General features: G+C 38.4%; 1 protein-coding gene across 3 annotated transcripts in view; it reads left to right on the plus strand.

Annotated features, from left to right (window-relative positions):
* The window catches only part of PSME4 (proteasome activator subunit 4), a 101,872-nt gene that overhangs the window by 45,266 nt on the left and 34,926 nt on the right, over positions 1-21,680 (plus strand). For all 3 annotated transcript variants that reach the window (XR_002824749.1, XM_023735134.1, XM_004369463.2), the window contains 10 exons: positions 3,972-4,187; positions 5,623-5,780; positions 6,911-7,006; positions 14,620-14,675; positions 16,611-16,667; positions 16,859-16,914; positions 17,008-17,106; positions 18,225-18,287; positions 18,430-18,525; positions 20,267-20,398. Coding sequence is in view for 2 of the 3 variants with exons in the window: in XM_023735134.1 (XP_023590902.1) it covers positions 3,972-4,187; positions 5,623-5,780; positions 6,911-7,006; positions 14,620-14,675; positions 16,611-16,667; positions 16,859-16,914; positions 17,008-17,106; positions 18,225-18,287; positions 18,430-18,525; positions 20,267-20,398 (1,029 nt within the window). In the remaining variant the exon portion in view is untranslated. The remainder of the gene's footprint in view (positions 1-3,971; positions 4,188-5,622; positions 5,781-6,910; positions 7,007-14,619; positions 14,676-16,610; positions 16,668-16,858; positions 16,915-17,007; positions 17,107-18,224; positions 18,288-18,429; positions 18,526-20,266; positions 20,399-21,680) is intronic.

Genomic DNA, 21,680 nt, shown 5'->3' on the forward strand with positions numbered 1-21,680 from the left:
AATGTACCATGTGCGTTGGAAAAGAAAGTATACTTGGCTGCTGTTGGGTGGAGTGTTCGGTATATGTCTATGAGATCAAGTTGGTTGATTGTGGCATTTAGCTTTTCATGTCTTTGTTGAGCTTCTTTCTGGATGTTCTGTCCTTCACCGAAAGTAGTGTGTTGAAGTCTGCTACTACTGTTGTGGAGCTATCTGTCTCTCTTTTCAATGCTGCTGGAGTTTGTTTTATGTATTTTGGAGCCCTGTCATTGGGTGCGTAAATTTTTATTATAGTTCTGTCCTCCTGGTGTATTGACCCTTTAATCATTATATAGTATCCTTCCTTATCCTTTGTGGTGGATTTCACTTAAAAGTCTATTTTGTCAGAGATTAATATTGCCACTCTTGCTCTTTTTTGCGTGTTGTTTGCTTGATTTTTTTTTTTTTTTTTTTTTAGTTTGTGTCTTTAAGTCTAAGGTGTGTCTCTTGTAGGCAGCATCTAGACGGATTGTGTTGTTTTTTCCAGTCTGCCACTCTCTGTCTATTGGTGCATTTAGTCCATTTACATTCAGCATTATTATTGATAGGTGTGAGTTTACTGCTGTCATTTTGATGTCTTTTTTTGTCTCTTGTTCACAGTTTCTTTGTTCCACTTAATCTTCTGTGCTGAGTTGTTTTTCTTTAGATATTTTCCTCTTTCTCGTTGTTGATTTTGTGTTTACTGAGTCTATATTTTTCTAGTTTTTTATTTTGACTTGTAGGATTGTTAGTTTTCTTTGTGGTTACCTTAATATTAACTCCTGTTTTTCTAAGTTTATACCAGTGTTTTATTTCTTTATATTGCGTTGACTTCCTCTCCATATGAAAAATCTCTCTACAATTTTTAAGTCCTCTTTTTTGTTTTAATGTTGTCATCTTTTGCATATTGACATCTGTTTCCCTATTTTCAGCGTTTTAGCTTTGGTTTACTTTTGTGACTTCCCTATCTGGGTTGATATCTGGTTGCTCTGTTCTGTGTTCTTGTCTTGGGTTATTATCTCATGTTACTGATTTTCTAACTGGCAGACTCCCTGTAGTATTTCTTGTAATTTTGGTTTGGTTTTTGCAAATTCCCTAAACTTCTGTTTACCTGAAGATTCCCTAATTTCACCATCGTATTTGAGAGACAGTTTTGCTGAATATGTAATTCTTGGCTGGCAATTTTTTTCTTTTAAGGCTTTATGTATGTCATCCTGTTGCCTTCTTGCTTGCATGGTTTCTGCTGAGTGGTCTGAGCTTATTCTTATTGACCCTCCTTTGTAGATGACTTTTTGTTTATCCCTAGTCGCTCTTAAAATTCTCCTTTTCTCTGGTTTTGGAAAGTTTGATTATAATATGTCTTAGTGACTTTTTGGGGGGATCTGCCTTATGTGGGGTTCGATGAGCGTCTTGGATAGATATCTTGTCATCTTTCACGGTATCAGGGAAGTTTTCTGCCAACAAATCTTCAACAATTCTCTCTGTATTTTCTGTTGTCCCCCCCCTTTCTGGTACTCCAGTCAAACTCGTAGGTTATTCCTCTTGATAGAGTCCCACATAATTCTTAGGGTTTCTTCATTTTTTTTAATCCTTTTATCTGCTTTTTCTTCAAATAAATTTGTGTCAAGTGCTTTATCTTCAGTCTCACTAATTCTGACTTCCATTGCCTCAATTCTTCTCCTAAGACTTTCTGTTGAGTTGTCTCATTCTGAAATTTTATTATTAATCTTCTGGATTTCTGATTGCTGTCTCTCTCTGGATTCTTGCAGCCTGTTAAATTTGACATTATGCTCTTCTCTAATCATTTTAATTTCCTGTATTGCGTTGTCTGCGTTTTGCTTAATTTCCTTCCTAATTTCTTGAAGAGTTCTGTATATTAATCTTTTGTATTCTGCCTCTGGTAATTCCAACAAATTTTCCTCCTCTGGAAAATTTCTATATTCTTTATTTTGGGAGCTTGCTGAAACCGTCATGGATTGCCTCTTTATGTGATTTGATATTGACTGTTGTCTCTGAGCCATCAATAAGTTATTATATTTATTTATTTTATGTTTGCTTAGTGTGTCCTAGCTTCTTGTTTTGTTTTGATATGCCCAAATAGGCTGCTCGTATGAGCTAGCTTTATTATTGGCAGCTTTGAAGCTCTGAGGTCCTTTCATCAGGTGATTAGATCTGTTACTAGGTATGTGAGCTCCGGAGTCCGCCCACTCCTCCTATATGGATTCAGCGCAGGTGCCCAGGTAGATAGCCACCATGTGTGTGGTGTAGGCTTTCACTTACAGTCCTAGACAGTCATGGATGATTGTTGTAGGCACAGGCATCTAGCTGCAGCAGGGGTATATACTCTGAGCAAGGCAGGGGGCTGACGGCTGCCCCCGAGTGTCCAGGAGGGAGGCATGTCCCTGTTCCCTAGAGCGCCTAGGTGGGCGTGTTTTGTAGCCAGACTATGAGCACCTGATGTTGTTGGGTGTAAGGACTGGGAGGCATCTCGTATTCATGGGCCCCTATTGCAGGTTGCTAGGTGGCATGGGTGGAGCCACCAGTCCTCAGGCCTCTGATGTGGGTTGGTGAAGACCCTGCTTAATGGGCAGAGCAGCGTCAAATGTCAAGAACCTGCCACTTCACAGCTGAAACAGTTGATGTTAAGAGTTCCAGTATATACCCTGTTGTACTGCGGTAATGAGGGCCTACGCTGTTGAGATGGGCCCACACAAGTCTGTGCAGGGGGAAAGGCGCTCAAAGTCCGTTGATCCCTTATGCCTGTGCCTAGGCAAAGGAGCTGTGCCTATCCTGGGTTCCTGGCTTAGGGGAGCCGGCAGTTTATTTTTTCCCGTTTGTTAATTTCTTCACTGTCCAAGGGAGGGAGAATGGCTCCGGGCGTTTGACAGATCCTACTTCTGGCCCAGGGGACTTGGCAATTGCTGAAGCTGATCTGGGATCTGGTGCAGAGCAGGGAGTGGGGAGGTAAATGGGAGAGTGGTTTTTCCCTAAGGGGGGTGTTTTTGATCGCGTGGTAAGCCATACGCAAGTACGTGTCTTTCACCGATGAGGGCTGCTTCTCACTGGTTCTGGGTGGCCGAGCAGACTCTCTGGCGCTGAGTCTCTCTCAGTGTGGGAAACGCGCCTCCTGAGTGCAGCTGCTTGCCTGCCTCACAGCTCACCCCCGAGCTGGTTAGGCCTGAAGGGCTCAGGCTCTCGCTGGGTCAGGTCTGGCAACTCCTCGTTGCATCCGAACCATCTCTCCCTTCCCCTGTCACTCAGTCCAGTTCTTCAACTTTGCCTTTGATGTTCAGGGCTCCCAGATTGCCATATATAATCGAATCACTTGTTTTTTCGGGTCTTTGTTGTAAGAGGGTCCACCGGAAGCGTCTGACTGCTCTGCCATCTTGCCCCCGCCTCCCAAACTGACTTTAAAATGAATGAAAAGCCATAAAAAGTTTTGAAGATTTCTTAATGTGTCTGCAGAAACTCAGAGTATCTTTTTCTCTTGTTATCAAAGGAGCGCTGTAATTGCATGGTTACTTCATGTTGAACAATTTACTTGACTAAATTTTTACTGATTAATTTTAATATGGAGAACTCAATTTAAAAGTTTATGAGACTTGGGAATTCATTTTTGTTGTCTCCATTCTGGGTTTGGTCATCTAACTTCAGTTTCCTTTATGACAGTTCAGGAACCAGACAACAGAAAAATTCATTTACGCCTCATTACCGAGGTATAGGCTCTTTTGAAAGGGATCAGTGATTGTGGCACATGAGAGCCTAAATTCAGAAAATGTGTTTTGATTTTAAAAAAGAAGAAATTCTTAGAACATAATTAAAATGACAATTCTAAAATGAATTAAAGTCATTTTAAGAAATACTTAACCATTTTAGCCTACTTTAGTGGCAGAACTCGGAACTTTTTAATGTGATTTAATGATCTTTGATCTTTTAACCAAAATATTTCAATTGTTTTCCTCCTCTTTTTTTAGATTACTCGAGTGGATGGGAAGAAGTTGCTTCCTTATAGGGAGCAGCTTGTGAAGATTCTCCAGAGAACCCTACATTTAACCTGTAAGCAGGGTTACACTCTGTCTTGTAACCTCCTGCATCATCTTCTTCGTTCTACTACCCTTATCTACCCTACGGAATACTGCAGTGTGCCAGGTGGCTTTGACAAGCCTCTTTCTGAATATTTTCCTATCAAGGCAAGTATTTTCAATCATTTAAGATTCAAGGATATGTTGGGTTCTTTTTCTAAGGGATTTAAAGTGTGTGTGCGTGTGTGTGTGTGTGTGTGTGTGTGTGTTTCCCTCCATCTTGTGTATAAACATGTCAGTTCTTCATTTTTAAAACCGCTTATTAAAACTGTTCTTTAATTGTATTAAACTTGGAAATGTGCACCATAGTGCTATTGTACTTTGCATGAAGCTAAAACCCTGGTTTTCTGTTTGCATGTGAAATGACATGGTATGCCATGCCAACCTCCTTACTTAGTATATCGTTAGTCCTCAGTATTTGCAGATTCTGTATATGTGAAGTTACCTACTCGCTAAAATTTATTTGTAGGCCCAAAATCCATACTCGTGGTGCTTCCACAGTCATTCTTGGACACACACAGAGCAGTGAATAATTTGAGGCGCCTGGCTGAGGTCGAGCAAGGCCGTGCTCTGCCTTCTTGTTTTAGGTCTCAGACTGTAAACAAGTGTCCTTTTCTTCACGGTCTGTGTAGTGACACTTTGGCATTTTTGTGCTTTTTGTTTGCTATTTTGCAGTTTAAAAGGGCCTCCAAGTATAGTTTTGAAGCGCCGTCTAGTGTTCCTAAGCACAAGAAGGCTGTGACGTGCCTTGCAGAGAAAATACGAGTATTAGATAAGCTTTGTTCAGGCAGGAGTTACAGTGCTGTTGGCTGTGAGTTCAGTGTTAAAGAATCATCTGTATGGTACATCCAGAAAGGAATGTATGTGAGGCTGCTGCTGAAAATCCTGAGGTAACATCTGTAGTGTGTGATGAAGCTGTGGAAAAGATGGAAAAACAGCTAAATCTGTGGATTCGTGAGATGATGACCAGTTAAACAACGTGCAGTAGACAACAGCATTGTCGTGAGGCCGAAAGCCAAAGAAACGTACAGTCATGTTACAAGGGGTCAGGAAAATGTTCAGCTCTTCTTGGCTAGTGTCTTACTGTAAAGAAAAACTGCATGTGATGAATTCTTTGTTAGAAATGTATGTATTAAGTAAAGTGTCTTTTAAAAGAAACACACTTAAAACAAGCTTACATATTGATCAGTTAATAAAAATGTTCCCTCCCAGGAACCTAGCCCTGCGTCTCCCCAGGGCCAGTGGCTCATTATTCCCTAATTCAGTGTATGGGGTGACTTTAAAGAACATGACTACCAGAAATAAAGAGAATCAACTCATGTTACTGTTAAACTAAATAGCCTCATGTAAGTTTATTGTCGCTGTTTTGGTGAACTCACATTTGAGTGACTCTTGAGGGAGACTTTTCAAGAGTAATAGTGAAGGGGTATTTATTACTTATTTGTTGGCTTAGGTTTGCATTATTTATCTGTTCCCTTTAAGTTGTGTGTATATATGATTTTCGGATTTCCCAGCTTACTGAACAGTTGCCTTTCCGCTCTAGGACTGGGGTAAACCAGGGGACCTGTGGAACCTGGGGATCCAGTGGCATGTTCCTTCGTCGGAAGAAGTGGCTTTTGCCTTCTGTCTGTTGGACTCCTTCCTTCAGCCTGAGCTCGTCAGACTTGAGCATTGTGGGGATGGAGGACACGAGATGTCTAGGTTGGTGCTCTTTTGTAATCGATCCATGTCATTCACTTGCAGTCTAAAGTGATGCTTTGTACCTTTTCCCTAAATTTATGGCATAACTGATGTATTGATTTTGACTATGTTTCAAATGTCTGCCATCAATGTGCTTAGAAAACTAGTGAATAATCTGTAACAGGGAATTTGTTGTAGGATTTAAACATCTAAAACAGGAAACCTGAGTTTGTTTTTAGTGCCTTCTGCTTAGCCGTTTCAGATGTGCGTCCTTTGGGAACTGCGTCAGGGCGCTGGTAGGTGCCCTTGGAAAGAAAACTGCCTGTGTTTCTAGACCCACCTTGGCAATTTCTTTTTAGTAATTCATAATATGGGCATTAATGTTACTTAGGGAAAATACCCCTATGAGATTTTTTTCACTATCTTATGGGGATTCAACAAGAAAGTTACTTGAGACTATTAGACTTTACTAGTTTGAATCTTTGAGAGTTCCTGAAATAATAGTAAGAAAATTAGTATGTAGTAATTTCAGTAAGTGGATTCATAGGAATGGGCTTGAAGGAGGCAGCTGATTGGCCAGTGTTGAGTGTGTAGTACTTGGAACTGCTGTTTGCGTAGTAAGTTTTCCCTAGGTCTTTTTCAGAAGATGGAGTAAGCTGGGAGACTGTCTTCAGTACTCCTTGCCCGCTTTGTTAGCAGTGGGATCTCTGGTAGAGTGTTACGTTCATAGTTGCCTCATAAAGGGCGATGAATTGTTCTTAATTATGATTAATTATTCAGAGCCTGTTTCAATTTGAGCAGGGCTAGTATTACCAATAAAGGGGCCCTGGCGGCTCAGTGGTTAAACGGTCAGCTGCTAACCGAAAGGTCGGCAGTAAAAATTCTCCAGCGTCTCCTTGGAAACCCTATGGAGCAGTTCTACTCTGTCCTTTAGGGTCGATGTGAGTCGGGATCAACTGGACAGCCACGAGTTCGGTTTTTCGGTTTTTTTTTTTTAAGTAGATAAGCTGAAGACATTTGCCATTTCTTTGCCTTACTTTGTATATCCTCACTTAATAGAAGTTTTTGTCTTTCACCCGAGAGTCTAGGAGGCTTGTTAAATAACGATTAGGAGTCTTCTAAACTAGGAAACTACGTTTTATCGTTTCCAGAGATGATGTTCTGCAGAGTCTGACTATAGTGCACAACTGTTTAATTGGCTCCGGAAACCTCCTGCCTCCACTGAAGGGAGAGCCCGTCACCCACCTGTAAGTAGAAATGACTGCTTTACGCGTTTCGCTGTTTGGCCATTTGGCGTATATTTTAAGTCTTAGTCACTTAATAAGTCACTGGTTTTGTTGCTGTTTGGGTTTTGTTTTCTTTTTTATCATTTTAACCTTTTCATGTGTCATTATTAGGCCAAAAATATCTGAGGCACAGTTTAGGTCTGTAACTTCTTAAAGGCTTTATTCAGATTTTCATGTGGAACCGGGATCGAATAGCTTAGACATTAATCAATTTAAAAATGTCAGCTTAGAAACTGAGTTAATTAACATAAATATTCTTTTTAAAGAAGTAAAAATACTACTTTTGTCTGCAATCAGTGTAGATTTAGGATTTTATAATAAAAAGAAAACTGGGTTTTTTTTTTTAAATAGAAGTTTGTTCAGTGTTATTCATTATGATTTTGAACTCTAGGTTTGCGGAGTTGCTAGGATTTTAAATCTTTTCAGAGTATTACTTTCTATGAATATCTTGATTTAATCCATTTTTAGTGCTACCATTTATGCTGAAGAGTCGAGTTTAAATGAAATCAGCAGTATGTAACAACTTTAGTAGTTCATTTAGTAAGTATGGAAAGATGCTAGTTTCCGTATACTATCTTAGATCATTTTCACTCTTCATCGGCATCTCATTGCTGAGTAAGTTAATGAAAGTCATGACAAAAATGTGTAAGTATCCCCCCTCCTGGGCCCCTCAAAAAATACAAAGGGGTAATTATTTGCCGATTTTGCAACAAAAGTCTTAAAAAGCTTCAAGGAGTGGTTTAAAAATAAAGCTTGCTTGTCTTTCACATTTTTTCCATCTTTGTTTGAGTTGTACTTTTCTGGAATTCTTAGTTCATTGTAAAAACTGTTTATAGGCAGTGATTATTTATTAGGCTTAAGAGGGGGAAAGTAGGATCATTTCAGATAAGGAAATCTGTTTGAAGCTTACCTAGCTATTTCCTAAGTTCTTTTTAAAGAAATTTTGTTTTTCATCAGTTTATAGTTTGATGTAAGAGCAATTTAGCCAAAGTCCATTGGTGTTAAGAGAGATTGGTTAATATTTAAAAACGAGAGACCTACAGAAATTGTTTGCGTTTCCTGATGATCTTAGCAGTGTGTAACAGGGTAAGAGCTTGACCCTTTCATTAGATGCTTAAAACCTGTTTCCTACACAGTAGATTTAGTACGTCAGTAAATTGAGTTCTGCTTGGAGGTGTTGACACTGAGAATTGTGGTCATTTAATCCAAGAATTTAAGAGCAAAAGGATGTATCTTCCATGCATGTGAATTAGAATCTTTTTAAGTATCGAATGATCATTACAATCTACTGCTGAAGAGTCAGCGGACAAGGCGTAACTGTGTCCCTGGCAGTTTTTATTAGCATGCAGCCACAGTGATGCCACGTGTCCTACAATAATGAATTGAAGCAAAGTCACCTTGTGCACCAGGGCAAAAAGTTCCAAGTATTTGATGAGATCAATTCATTAGATTTTTATATAATAGGGTGCATTTTCAATAAAGAAAACAGCATATTATGAGAATTTTATTAATACTGTAGAATATAAATAGGTAGATTGTTAGCCTACATTACTATTCATTATAGGCTGTAAAATTATCCTGAGGATTGTTTGTACGCTGTTACTAGAAAAGTTGAAAAAGGAAGATAAGTTTAGACTGAAAAGTTTTGTGCTTTAGATAGAATTTTCACTTTCAGAGTGAAAATTTTACATAATAAAACAATGAAATAATATATAATAATATATAATTTAATACATAGATATTATGTATTTTAATATATTTTTAAATACAAATATTTGATAAGATATTTTATAATTATTAAAATGCAGTAAAACATGATGAAAACAAATTATTTTAATCACTGCGCGTAGGCATTTTTGGAGTTTGTATACTAACTTGTACATATGCAGGATAACAGTTATATAAAGTAAAGGATGAACAAGCAGCTCTTAGCCTTTGAATTGTCAAAAGCAGGAGTTTATGTAGTCTCTCTGTGGCTTTTAAATATTTAACAGAATCCTTCCCTTGAAGACCAATTTCTGTGTGGTGTCACCTTCATCTGAATAGTGTGACTTTTACCACTTTTTTTATGTATAACATTTTCACTTTTTTGGCAGATAATAAATTTAGTTTTTACAAAAGTATCAAAATAAAAGTTAGCCTTTTACATTTCTAAAATGCTTATTCTAATGTAAGTCAGTAATTGTTAAAATCTTCTAAATCTAAATTGATTTGAAGAAACTAATAAAATAATTTCAAATGATGGTTCCATTGTTATATGATATTAAAGATGTGAACTTACCCGCTTATTTTTAGGGTGATCCAGAAAAGTATGTGTGATATTTTTGTAGGTACTTTTTACACTGCCTCCTGGCATGAAAAGAGTATCTGTAGCTTGGTTCACAGAGATTATCATCAGGTCAGTTTGAAACTAGTACAGGAAAAGAAAACTCTTAGGATGTTAGTTTACTCTGTAGGAAGTAGAGTAAAGTGTTCTAGGTACAAAGGCCTGGAGATTACTTCTGAAAAATCACAGTGATTGGAAACCCACTGTGAGTGGGAACTGGTTGGGCTTTTTTGGTACTTGGTGAGAGAGCAGAGGAGACAATCGTTGTGAAGAGTGCTTTAAGGTGGTGCTGGAGGTGCCGGAGGAAGTCTCTCCTGTTGATAACAGTTCAGCGGTGATATTATGGGACATCGTGCATTTTCTGAGATACCCAGACCAGTTTTTGGAAGCACATAGTGATTTAAGCTAATCTTTTTAAAATTTAAATTTCTATGATGTAAATTCTAATTAGGTAAAATATTTTAGCTGCTATAATTTTTTTGTTAGATCACTCAGCCTTAAGTTTGCCTTATGCTTGTATTAGTATTTATCCCCTGGAAAATTTCTGTGATGTGATGAGAAATTAGAAGCTTACTAGTTTACTTCTGAGTTTTCCTGTAAGGAAATCTAACTTAATTTCTAATATTGTGTATTAGTTCTTAAAATTTCATTGTTCAGAGAAATAGTTACTAAATGTGAAAACCAATTTTCTGTGTTATGTAATTAAGAGACTGTCAAAAAGTAGAAAGCTCAGATGAGTTGTTTGTCCTAAATATAAAAGTAAATCATATGCAGAATGGTATCCACATTGTAGCATTACTAAGGTAGATAGCTTATACGTCCTGTAAACTTTGTTTCAAAGAATATGTAAAATAAGGGCCTGAGGGTAATTAAGAATAAGTATTTGTTAGTTTAGTGAAAATTAAAGCAATTCACATTTTAACCATTTTGGCAGGTGCCGTAGGTTGCTGAGTTAATCTTAGAACAAGTTAAAAAGGAGCGTCGCTGTTTTGCTCTATGAACCTCTTGTAAATGGTGTAAGAGAAATATTGGTGGCATCGTTTATTCTCAGTTCTGCCTTTATAGATGTGGAAGTTGGATTATGTCTCTCTAGGGTCACACAGGAATTTTGGACACTTGCCTTTAATCCTGAAATTGAGATTAAGTTCACCTTTTGCAGTCCACTTAATATAGTCTTTAAACTAACCAGCTATTACAGGACACAAAAAACTTAACATCTAAAAAAAAACAGGACTGCTCAAGCTAGAGGAATCATCATCTTTCATCTCAAATATTTCTTCTTTGTGCCCCCTTTCCTCTGCTGGATCTATGAACTCAGTTAAATCATTTTTAGGACCTCAGCTTTTATTAACTTTCCACTCAAAAAAATTCGTACTTAAGGTGTAAGAGAGACGGTTTCATTGATGTGTGAAAGGATGTGTGGCTATGTGATGAGGGGCGGGGCTAGCTAACCTCTCTTGGCACCTCCAGGGAACTTCCCAGCTCCGCTGGGGGCGCTGCACACAGGACAGGCCTCCGTTAGCCCTCCACGGTGAGTAACCCTGCTTTCTCCTTCTTTCACCTTCGACTGTTTTCGATGATATTTAACAGCTTGTGTGTCAGACATAGAAAGAGTCCCTGTGCTCAGGGTTATTTTTAAATCTAGCCGTATGTAAGATTTCTCTTTACTTAGCAACTCTTTTGTTCATGTGGTAGCATAAGAGCCAGCTTTTCATTTGTGTTCACAGCTATTACTGATGCTTAGGATGAATTGGATAATAGAACACAGAAATAGACCAGTTGTCCCTTGTCAGAGGCTTATAACCCTGAAGATGGAAAATAAAACACAAACCACCCATTCATTGGTGGCTTGGATTTATGACTTGTATGCGTTTTTTTTTTACTTGGAAGGGGAGAGGTCATCGGGAAGAGTAGAATGTTCTTTCACTACACATGGAAAGAATTTTCTATTTATTGTTTGTAGCTGTCTCACGACAAGTCACCCCACCCTCATTTGCATATTTAATTTGTATTAAGTATTTTGTTTTTTGTGTTTGTCATTTTCCTCTTTTCCACCATCCTTTCCCACCAGTGATTATCCTCATACTTCTGATCGCATCAGATCTGAAGAAGATTGCCATCTAGTGGTACAAGGAACAGAGTCGTGAAAAACTCAGGTTTTCTTTTAATAGCACGAATGGAGTCCGTGGGTGGTGCAAAGCTTAGGCGCTCCACTCCTAGCTGAGAGGTTGGTGGTTTGAACACACCTGGAGGCACTTCGGAGGACAGGCCTGGCAGTCTGCTTCCAGAAGGTCACAGCCTTGAGAGCGCTGTGGAGCAGCTCTGCTGTGCACACACTGGGCTGCCGTGTACACACGGGGTCGCCGTGCACACACGGGGTCACCATGAGTCGGAGTCTACTTGACAACAGCTAACAACATTATTCATTAGGTTGGCCTAGTACTGTCTAGGAGCTACGAAGCTGATTACATTAGAGTATAGGTATTACTTACAATATGTTGTGTTGGGATTATTTTTCAGAATTTTATTTAGTTCCTGAGGACAGATGATACTATTTTTAGAATGGACTAGTGATTGAGTGGAGTGACTTTCAAGGGGTGGGGGTGGTATTTGATTTACATTATAGATAATGGCTACAATAGCTTTTAACACGAGTACAGATCTATATATAAATGTTTGCTAGCACCTCAAGTCTGTTCAGCTAAGACTGTGTACGTAACTAGTAATTATAAGGTGCAGCCCAGGCACCCGTAGACCTCTAGTGCTTGTAGTCAAAGAGATAATAAAGTCTCACTTGGGTAACAGAGAATTCTTTTGGAAAATATTTGCTGTAAGTATTTATTTACACTTGCCGAGAAAGATTTAGTGTAAAACATGTTAATTCGGTAGTTTAATTAATTTGTAGTAAATAAGAAGAGATCAAATTAAAGCTGAATCTTAGGTAAATAAACATAAAAAGAACTTGTTATGGATGCAAAGAAATAAAGCTGAAATACATCTAACCAGATACCTTCTGTATACTTTAGAGATATGGAAGAAGATGTATTTTTAAAAGAGAGTGAAAATTAAGCCACCTTTATTTAAATACATTGCTGAACATTTACAAATCTTATACTGGTTAGTATTTTTTTAAAAAAATAGTTATAATAAGTGCTAATATTTCTTAAATTTTCTGATAGAAAAACAATTCAGAGTGACACATGAATTTTAAAAAAATTAGCTTCAGGGCTCTTAGGTGAGATTGTTTTCAAACATGATCACTGTGAGATTTGAGGGTAACTAGAGCCGGAAGTGCACACAACAAAAACATTTCAAATCCCCAACTTAGAGTCTTTTTTGTATGGTAGTTTTTATGTTTTTGTTGTAGAGAATAATTTACTACAGGGATTGCTGTTTTTTCTGTTCTTTGTAAGAGTAATGTGACAATAATTAGAAGTCATTCGTGATTTAACATCATATGGAACTAGGTGTGGACACTGTAAGGTACAGTTGTATTCCTGCTTTAGCAAACTACCCATGTTACAGGAGCAGGCTGGAGACACGCTGTCACGTGACATTGTCACATGACAGCTTGTGGCGAGTACCTGCCCCTGCTCTCCCGGGGAAAGGAGTGACAGACTTATGCTTGTTAGTGTTTGAGCATGGGCTTTTTCTCTTTAGTAGCGAAATCTAATCTCAGTAGAGGTGTATTACTCCCCTTGAGGTTTATTACAAAGGAATCTGATCTTTTTTTTACTAACTGGATTCTGGATAAATATGTACGTTTCAATCATGCACAGTTTTACAGGATGCACAAGTTTGGTTGAAGCTTGATGTAATGACAGCTAAATTTTAAGAGGCATTCAAAGTTGAACTTGAAAGTCTCTGAAAAAGCATTATATACAGTAAAACCTGTGAAAGCTAGAACCCGTGTAGGTGGAAACCTGTCAGAGAAGGAAGACTCCAATATTTCCCACTAATAGAGAGCGAGAGAAAAGTGGTGACTGCACCCTGTCAAAGGCGCAAAACTTGGGAGACCTGGAAAAACAAGGCAGTCCTGTCGAGTTCTGGCTCTCACAGGATTCACTGTCCTGTGAAATCTTAAAAAGAGCTTTGAGGTAAATTAGTGTTTATACTCAATAAGCTTAGTTTTGGAACTTGAGAAAGTACTGTTGCTGTCATAAGCATCGTAGTATAGCATGGAACATAGTTGAATCATTGGCATTTTAGTAATCATAATGTTATTACTTATTATTTAGATAAATCCCAGAATCCATAACTGAAATATTAAGGCAGAGATGACCCATTTAATTCAACTATTTTTTTTAATATACAGTATAGATGGGGGAGTATATTAGTTTGAAATTATGTTCTCTTCATTACAAGCACCGTGAGTTCATGCATGATGAGTAGTAATAACAGACTTTCCGTTTATTATTAATTAGCCCTGTATTTGCTGTGCTTACCTCATGTTTCCTTGGCATTTGTGCCTATGTTCCCCCTCCTTGAAAGTATCATCACTTGGTTTTTAAAAAATTATTGAATTGAATCCCATATTTTGAAATAGAATGTTGAAAATTGAAGTACTTTTTAGATCTCAGGTATATAGGTTTTTATTCTCCTATAAAATCTGTCCTTACCGAAAAATGACTAACTCTTTAATGAGCTTAGCTAGCTGGGTCAGGTCTGGTAACATAATTCTTCGTGGGGGATCTTTAATTAAGAAATGTAATGTTTTTGTGTCTGCATATGTTCAAAAGGAGTGGTATTCCACTGCAGGTGTTAGGAGAGAGATTATGGCTGTTTAAAGAGGAAGGGTCACAATTACCTAAAGAAGCCTGTCTGCTTTATACGCTTCAGTAAAACATGACTGAAGTTTCAATGTCTAGTTTTAGCTACAATTACGATGCCATTATAAAGCCAGCTTTTCTTTGTAGAAATGTATGTTTGTCATCAAATTGAAGCTTTCACATCTGAATGTTAAATATCAATATTATGTTCCTTTGAGAGGTGAATTTTTTCCCTAAAGTCATTAAAATTAAATTAACATTTTCTTTATTTATGATGAATAATACTGTTTTTATTGAAACAGATAGCATTAATCTCCAGAAGGATAGAGTAAAGAATTGACGTATTGAAGATGGGAACTCTGTGTTTGTTAAAGAACATCATCTTTGTTTTAATTTAAATGTTTCAACAATGAGACTTTCCCCCTTAATCCTTTTTATTAGTATTATCAATAAATGCAAGCACTTTTGTTTTTATACAGGGTCCCAACTCTGGTGTCCTTGGAAGAGACAAAGCTGTATACTGGACTTGAATATGGTATGTGAATCCTAACCTGAATAAGCCTGCGTGGAGAAATTTTTGTCAGTTACTCTACAACTGTTAAAATAGGAGTTTTATCTTTACTGTTTCCCTAGTCTCTTTTTGATATATAAAATGAATACTTTTTTCCTCTAAATTTTATTGATTTTGTTGTTGTTGAAAATGTACAAAGCAAAACACACACCAGGTCAACCATTGCTACATGTAGAATTCAGTGACTTTGATTATATTCTTCGAGTTGTGCAACCATTCTCACCCTCCTTTTCTGAGTTGTTCCTCCTCCATTAACATAAACTCACTGCCGCCTAAGGTTCTCCTGTCTAATCTTTCAAATTGCTGTTGTCACTTTGATCCCATATAGATAGTTCTTAAAAGAACATAATGCTAAGGCAGATCTTTATTAGTAGTTAAACTATTGCTTGGTTTTAAGATGACTTCAGGTGTTTATTTCTGGTTTAAGGTTTAAAGTTTATCTCAGGGCAGTAGTTTCAGGGGTTCACCCACCTTCCATGGCTCCAGAAAGTTTAGCGTCCATGAGAATTTGAAATTCTGTTCTGCGTTTTCCCCTTTTTGATCAGGATTCGTCTGTGGAATCTTTGATCAAAATGTTCGGTAATGGTAGCCAGGCACTATCTAGTTCTTCTGGTCTCATGGTAAAGGAGGCAGTTGTTCATGGATAAAATGAATATTAACACAACAATCATGCTTTTTCTGAAGAAGCCAGGAAATTATTATATAAAGTATAGCCAGTGAAAGATAGGAGTTGGGTCAGAAAATAAATATTTGAATGCTTTCTACCTGTAGAGGCAGTCTTTCATATATCGCAGTGTCCATTAATGTTTAGAATTCCTTTAGGACTGATGCGTTATAGTTGATGTGAATGTCACTGTTACAACCATTCTACGTTCTATCTGTCTTTGTATCGAACTATTATATTGAGTTATATTTTGTATTAATATTTATGTAAAACATTTTGTGAGAATGTAGTGTTCTGAATCTAACATTAATAGACATTTAGCACATGTCTTCACTGGTAGATTAACACTGGAGTTAGTTCCACACGTAAACTGATAGGGTGTGATTTTTGTTTCCTTGATTTGGGTCACCCATAACTATTTAGGGAATCTTGTGCATTTATGATTTCTATCTAGTGGTTTTTTTCCTCCCCTCTTTCCTACTGAGTCAGTTCCAACTCGTGGCGACCCCATGTGTGTCAGAGTAGAACTGAGCTCCGTAAGATTTTCAGTGACTTGATTTTTTGGAAGTGGATTGCCAGACCATTCTTCTGAGGCACCTCTGGGTGGACTCAAACTTCCAGCCTTTGTGCTAACAGTTGAGCTGGTTAACTGTGCTACCTGGGGACCCTTAACTACTGATTAGAGACTCTGAAGTACAGGTAGTCCCCGACTTACGACGGGATTCCATTCCAATGACTGTCGTCAGTCCTGTTGTAAGTTGAATACCTCTTTTTTTAAGTTTTCATTATTATTGCCTTTTATTATCATTATCTTTATAAATCCGATCTTTGTCTTTGCACATCTGTGAGTAAACATCTGAGGAGGATAACATCAGCAGATTACACGCTGCAACACTGTATGTAGTACATATTAGTGATAAGATGTAAAAAAACCAGAGTGACTTAAGTGCAGTTCATCGTAAGTTGAATACGTCGTAAGTTGGGGACTACCTGTATTTGCAAATGTTTTATTTCTTCCCCCACTTCTTGTGTCCCCCATCTTCCTGTCCAGCAGAGTTTTATAAGCAGGTTGTTGTAAATATGACAGTTTTAGAAGTTATTCTTTATCATGCCTAGCCACTAATCCAACTATGACAAAAGCAGATCCACACCCCCCGATACTTTACTCCTTCTTAACATACACGTCAGTAATCTCGAGTCTAAAACGCCTTCTCTCTCTCTCTCTTTTTTTAAAGATCTATCCAGAGACAACCATCGAGAAACAATTGCTAGGGTCATAAGGAAACTCCTCAGTAAGTACATACATGCATTTAACTTATTTTTGTAATTATTTTATACTTTGTGTACTTTTTACTTGTCAACACTTTAGATTCTAATGATGAGGATATTGGGCAGTTTTTTTTTTTTTAAACTAATGATAATCTCTATTCTTACAGTAATTCAAAATATTTTAACCAAAATCCTTCCTTTTCTCTTATTATAGACCACATACTTGATAATTCAGAAGATGACACCAAGTCATTGTTTCTTATCATAAAGGTACAGTTAGCATTTGGTAGTTGCATAATTACTAATATGACCGGGCTTAACTTGATGAATAGTAAATAAAATTTGCAAATTCTTCAATGGCAGATTATTGGAGACCTTTTGCAGTTCCAAGGATCTCATAAGCATGAGTTTGACTCCCGGTGGAAAAGCTTTAACCTTGTCAAGAAATCCATGGAAAATAGGGTGAGTATTTGTACCTGAAAACTCTGAATGAATTTTTTGAAAGAATGTGTGTAATATCTACATAGCCACCTGATCTGGGGATTGCTCAGCATACAATGTTTCTGTATAAGTAAAAATAGTAGATTTTCAAATATAAAGGCTAAAAGTAAAAGCGTGGTACAGTCAAAGGGTTCCTGGGAAAAAAGTTTGCCTTTTGTACAAACTTCAGCTTCCGTCTTTCCTTCTCATGTCAGTTTACCCGAGAGTCTCAGCTCTCCATGGCCATGGTAGGTAGACAGGTGCCGTGGCAGCCATATTCCAGCTGTAGGGACAGTGGCAGGCGGTGTAAACGAGGTTGTTTATAGTTTCGTTTGTCTGAGGAGATTGCTTCAGTTTTATATTCAGCAGTGGGGGAGCCATGAAACATTCTTTACTAGATCTGATTTGAGTACTGGAAAGATCAGTTGGACGTTACTGAAAAGATGTGCCACGCTTGTGAAAAATCTGTACTAGGAGATTGAAACTGGAAGCAGGGAGGATAGTTAAGCTATTGCAGGTGGAAAGGCACAGCTTGAATCTTGTCATGGGCGTTGGGGTGGAGATAGGAAGGTGTTTTTAAAAGGGAGAATTAGAGAGACTTGGTGACTGACGAGATAAAGGCGTGGAAGGGAACAATCTTCTAGTCCCAGGTGTCGGCCTTTGGTGACTGAATGAAGACTACTGGGGGAAAGAGCGGGACTTAAAATAATGTTTAAAAAATACTACCTTCTTTAGTAAACACGCAGAATCATTGTGAAAGGCTGTTCAGGCAGAAAATTTAACAGTCTTGTAACTTGCTTAGTGAGCTGTTTTTGTACTTTTAGAGAATTTGACCTAAAAAAGCCAGTTCTTTTGCTGTCTCATGCATAGATCCATTAATAGAAACTTCAGAGAGAAACCGTGTATTGAATGAGCCATTTAAAGGGGAGTGTATTTTAATGTAGGCCTGATGGATGGCTTGCGAATGAATGAAATATCACCACCCCTACCCCCACCCACCACGAGCCTTTTGGGAACTAATTTTTTGTTAAGGGATTCAGAAGAGTCCATTGTTGGTCATTTAGGGACTGTCTTGAGGTGTTCACTACTTTGTTTTCCAGCTTCATGGGAAAAAACAACATATCAGAGCACTGTTGATCGACAGAGTAATGTTGCAGCATGAGGTAAGTCTCTTTTCCAGTCATGATGACTTTTCAAAATGCCAATTTCCAGATGACTATGTAATTCTTTATGTTCTTATTTCATAATTAAATGAATTTTTACTAAACGTTTTGAGATTTCACTTGCATTGTTTTGTTTTGTTAGCTCCGAACACTAACTGTTGAGGGTTGTGAATACAAAAAAATTCACCAAGATATGATCAGAGATCTTCTTCGTTTATCTACAAGCTCATACAGTCAGGTAAGGCTTATCCAAATATGCCCCACCGCCTCAGTTTTATCATATGTGACCTAAACATCACGATTTTAACATATCTAGGAAGTAAGAAAACCAGAACTAAAGCTTATCTCACACTGGCAGAGAAAATACCTTTCAAATTGCAAATATATGGAAGCTAATTTTGTTAGTCTTTTTAAATGTTTATTTTTGCTGCTCGTAATTGCTTCTCAGCAAAAGATTTTCTTTTTAATTTTGAAATTAATTGATTGACCTAATGCAGTGTTGTTGCCATTTAATGAAATCAGATTATGAAGGCCATGTAACATGTAAATTCACCCAGGCATTATGCTTGGGTTTCAGGAAGCTGCTACCCTATGAGTTGTGGGGTTTGTCCTTTAAGGCACAGCATAGGACTAAGAGATTATCTCCAGGGACAGAGAGCCAGAAAAAGTAAGAGATTCACGTACAAACAATTATTTTATTTTTATAAAATAACGTAGGTTAGGTAACAAATCTCTAATCCAGAGATTCCATCAAAAGTAATGTTTGAAAGAGTTTGAAATGTGTACAGTGTGTTGCTTTTACTGTAGTCAGTTATTACCCATTGCTGTTTAACTAGTTCATAGGTTGTATACGTGCTCCTCACTTATCAGCATGGTTGGGTTCCAAAGACCATGTCACGGGAAGATTGGCGTTATGTGAGAGTCAGGGCTGCACCTTGTCTTCAGTGCGTGTTCCCCCCAGTCGTGTCTCAGGATGTGCCTGGCGTGGCGGTCTCCTCTTCCCCACCATGCCTTCCCTGCTACGCAGAGCCCGTGGGGGTTGGAGGTGGTAGTGTCGGTGGTTGGGGGCTGCCCACCACCTCTGGAGCAGCAGGGATCCACCATCACCTGGCTGGACTCTAGGTCTCTGCAGACCCCCGTGACTCGCTTCTCCGCTTTCCCAGTCCGCTGGCTCGGGTCTCGGTGGTGGGTGCCTCCTGGGCCTGCAGGCAGGTGAAGTCTGGCCACTTGGGCCCAGCAGAGGCTGCAGAGGGGCTTCTTTGGAAGAAGAGACTTCCGAACCCCTGCCTGGCTCCTCCACCTCTGTGCCAGACTCGGGTAGTATGAATTGCCTTGCTCCCTGTCACAAACCTTGCCCCCTTTCTGTTCCCCTTCCTCATTAATATGCAAATCAGTCGGATAGTAGATTTTTTACTATTGTAAATGCAAAATGTCAAATAACTAGATAGTGGATAAGTGAGGACTAGGTATAAATGTGTCCTGAATCTTTTGTGTGGGTACAAAATATGTGGGGCTACACTTAAGGTTTGCATTCAAAAGGTTAAGTTTTCCATGTTTCTTTTGCTTAGTTAAGTTCCTTATGGAAAGTCTTTGATTTTCCTTATGTGGAGAGAAGAAAAAAATCTGCCTCTTCTCATTAGAAGTAGTAACTCAGATCAAAATGTTCATTTTAATAATCTACTGTTTACCTTTAGCTATGTTACTGGGAACAAGAACATATCAGTTCCATCCAACCTCGCTGCATCAAAAATATTTTGCTAATGTAACCTAAACATGAATATGGTTGGGGTGATGTGCGTTCCTTTTGGCATAAAGACAATCGTTTACTTGTTTTTGTTAGGATGTGTGCTTTGATATCTTTTTTTGTCATTAGGAAAATGTTAAAATTATCACTTTGCTTTCGATAGCTTGTTTGTGAATCTTTTGTCATTTGTCTACCGTTGAATAAAGCCCTTTGTTAATGATCCTGCTCTCTCCAGGTCAGGAATAAGGCTCAGCAAACATTTTTTGCTGCCCTGGGAGCATATAACTTCTGTTGCAGAGACATCATTCCCTTGGTTTTGGAGTTCTTGCGGCCAGATAGACAAGATGTTACCCAACAGCAGTTCAAGGTATAGGTGTTTTGTTTTAGTGTGAAAATTATCAAACACACAGAAGAGTTGAAGGAATTCCACAGTGAACATCAATATATCCACCGTTGAGATTCTGCATTTAACATTTTGCTATATTTGCTTGATCACATACCTGTCTATGCATCTTATTTTCTAATGTGTTTCAAAGTAAATTGAAGGCATCAGTATACTCCTCTTCAGACAGGGATAATCTTATTTTCTCCCTCGTTGCTTACATCCCTACCTGTTTGTGATCAGCGTTGTGATGGAGAAGAATGTAGGATGCTCCTCTGAGAGTAACAAGGAGCCCCACTTGGTCTGGGGAGTTTGGGCAGACTTCTCTGAGGAGAAGAGTTAGTCGAGCTGAGTGCCGTCGGCTGAGGAGCCTGATAGGCATAGGAGAGAGGGATGGGAGAGGCCAAAAGATTCAGCGCAGATTGTCCAGCAGGAAGGGCCTGAGGCAGGCAGAAACATGGCAAGTTCGAGGAACTGAGCAAAAACCTGTCTAGTTACAGCAGAAAGGGAAGAGATAACACAAGATAAGGTAAATACTACACCCCACAGGGAAGTAATAGTGTAAAGGTGAGAGATGATGATTGCTTCTGTCGTCAGATAGAAAAAATTGATGGAGAGTGATTTAGGAGGAAGAATTGATAGAACTCAGTAATTAAATATAAGGGGACTGGAAAAGGAGGTATCTAAATTACCAAGTTTCTGGATTGTACAAGTGGTGGTTGGGCATCTCAGAGTGGGAGAAATGGATGATGTTTGTTTGGACACGTTAATTTGAAATGCGATCCGGAAACTAAGAGGCGATGTCAGGTAGGCATTTAGATACCTGCGTATGGAGCTTAAGATAAAGTTTGAGTGCTTGTTGATGATAATTGAAATCTTTGGGCATGGTTAAGTGTGTAGGTGAGGAGTGAGAAGAGAAGAGGACCAAAGGACAAGTGTTGAGAAACTCTGTTAGAAATCCAAGTAGGATAATTGACGAGACAGTAGAGGTTGGAAAGGTAAGAAAGAAGACATGAGGAGTCACAAAAGCCAAGGGGAGCGCTTTCCAGAAGGACTCCTCAGTCAGCCATGTCAGTTGCTTTTTGGAGAGAGTTAAGATGACCTTAAAATGTGTTCTTTGAAGTTAGCTTTTAGGACATAGGTCAACAAACGGTAGTATACACCCTGCTGTCTGCTTTTGTAAATAAAGTTTTATTGGAACACAACCATTTCCATTTTTGTATGTATTTTCTGTGGCTGCCTTCATGCTTATAAGGGTAGACATGAG

The sequence above is a fragment of the Trichechus manatus genome, unplaced genomic scaffold, assembly GCF_000243295.1.
Source record: "Trichechus manatus latirostris isolate Lorelei unplaced genomic scaffold, TriManLat1.0 scaffold00005, whole genome shotgun sequence".
In the NCBI taxonomy this organism is placed as follows: domain Eukaryota; kingdom Metazoa; phylum Chordata; class Mammalia; order Sirenia; family Trichechidae; genus Trichechus; species Trichechus manatus.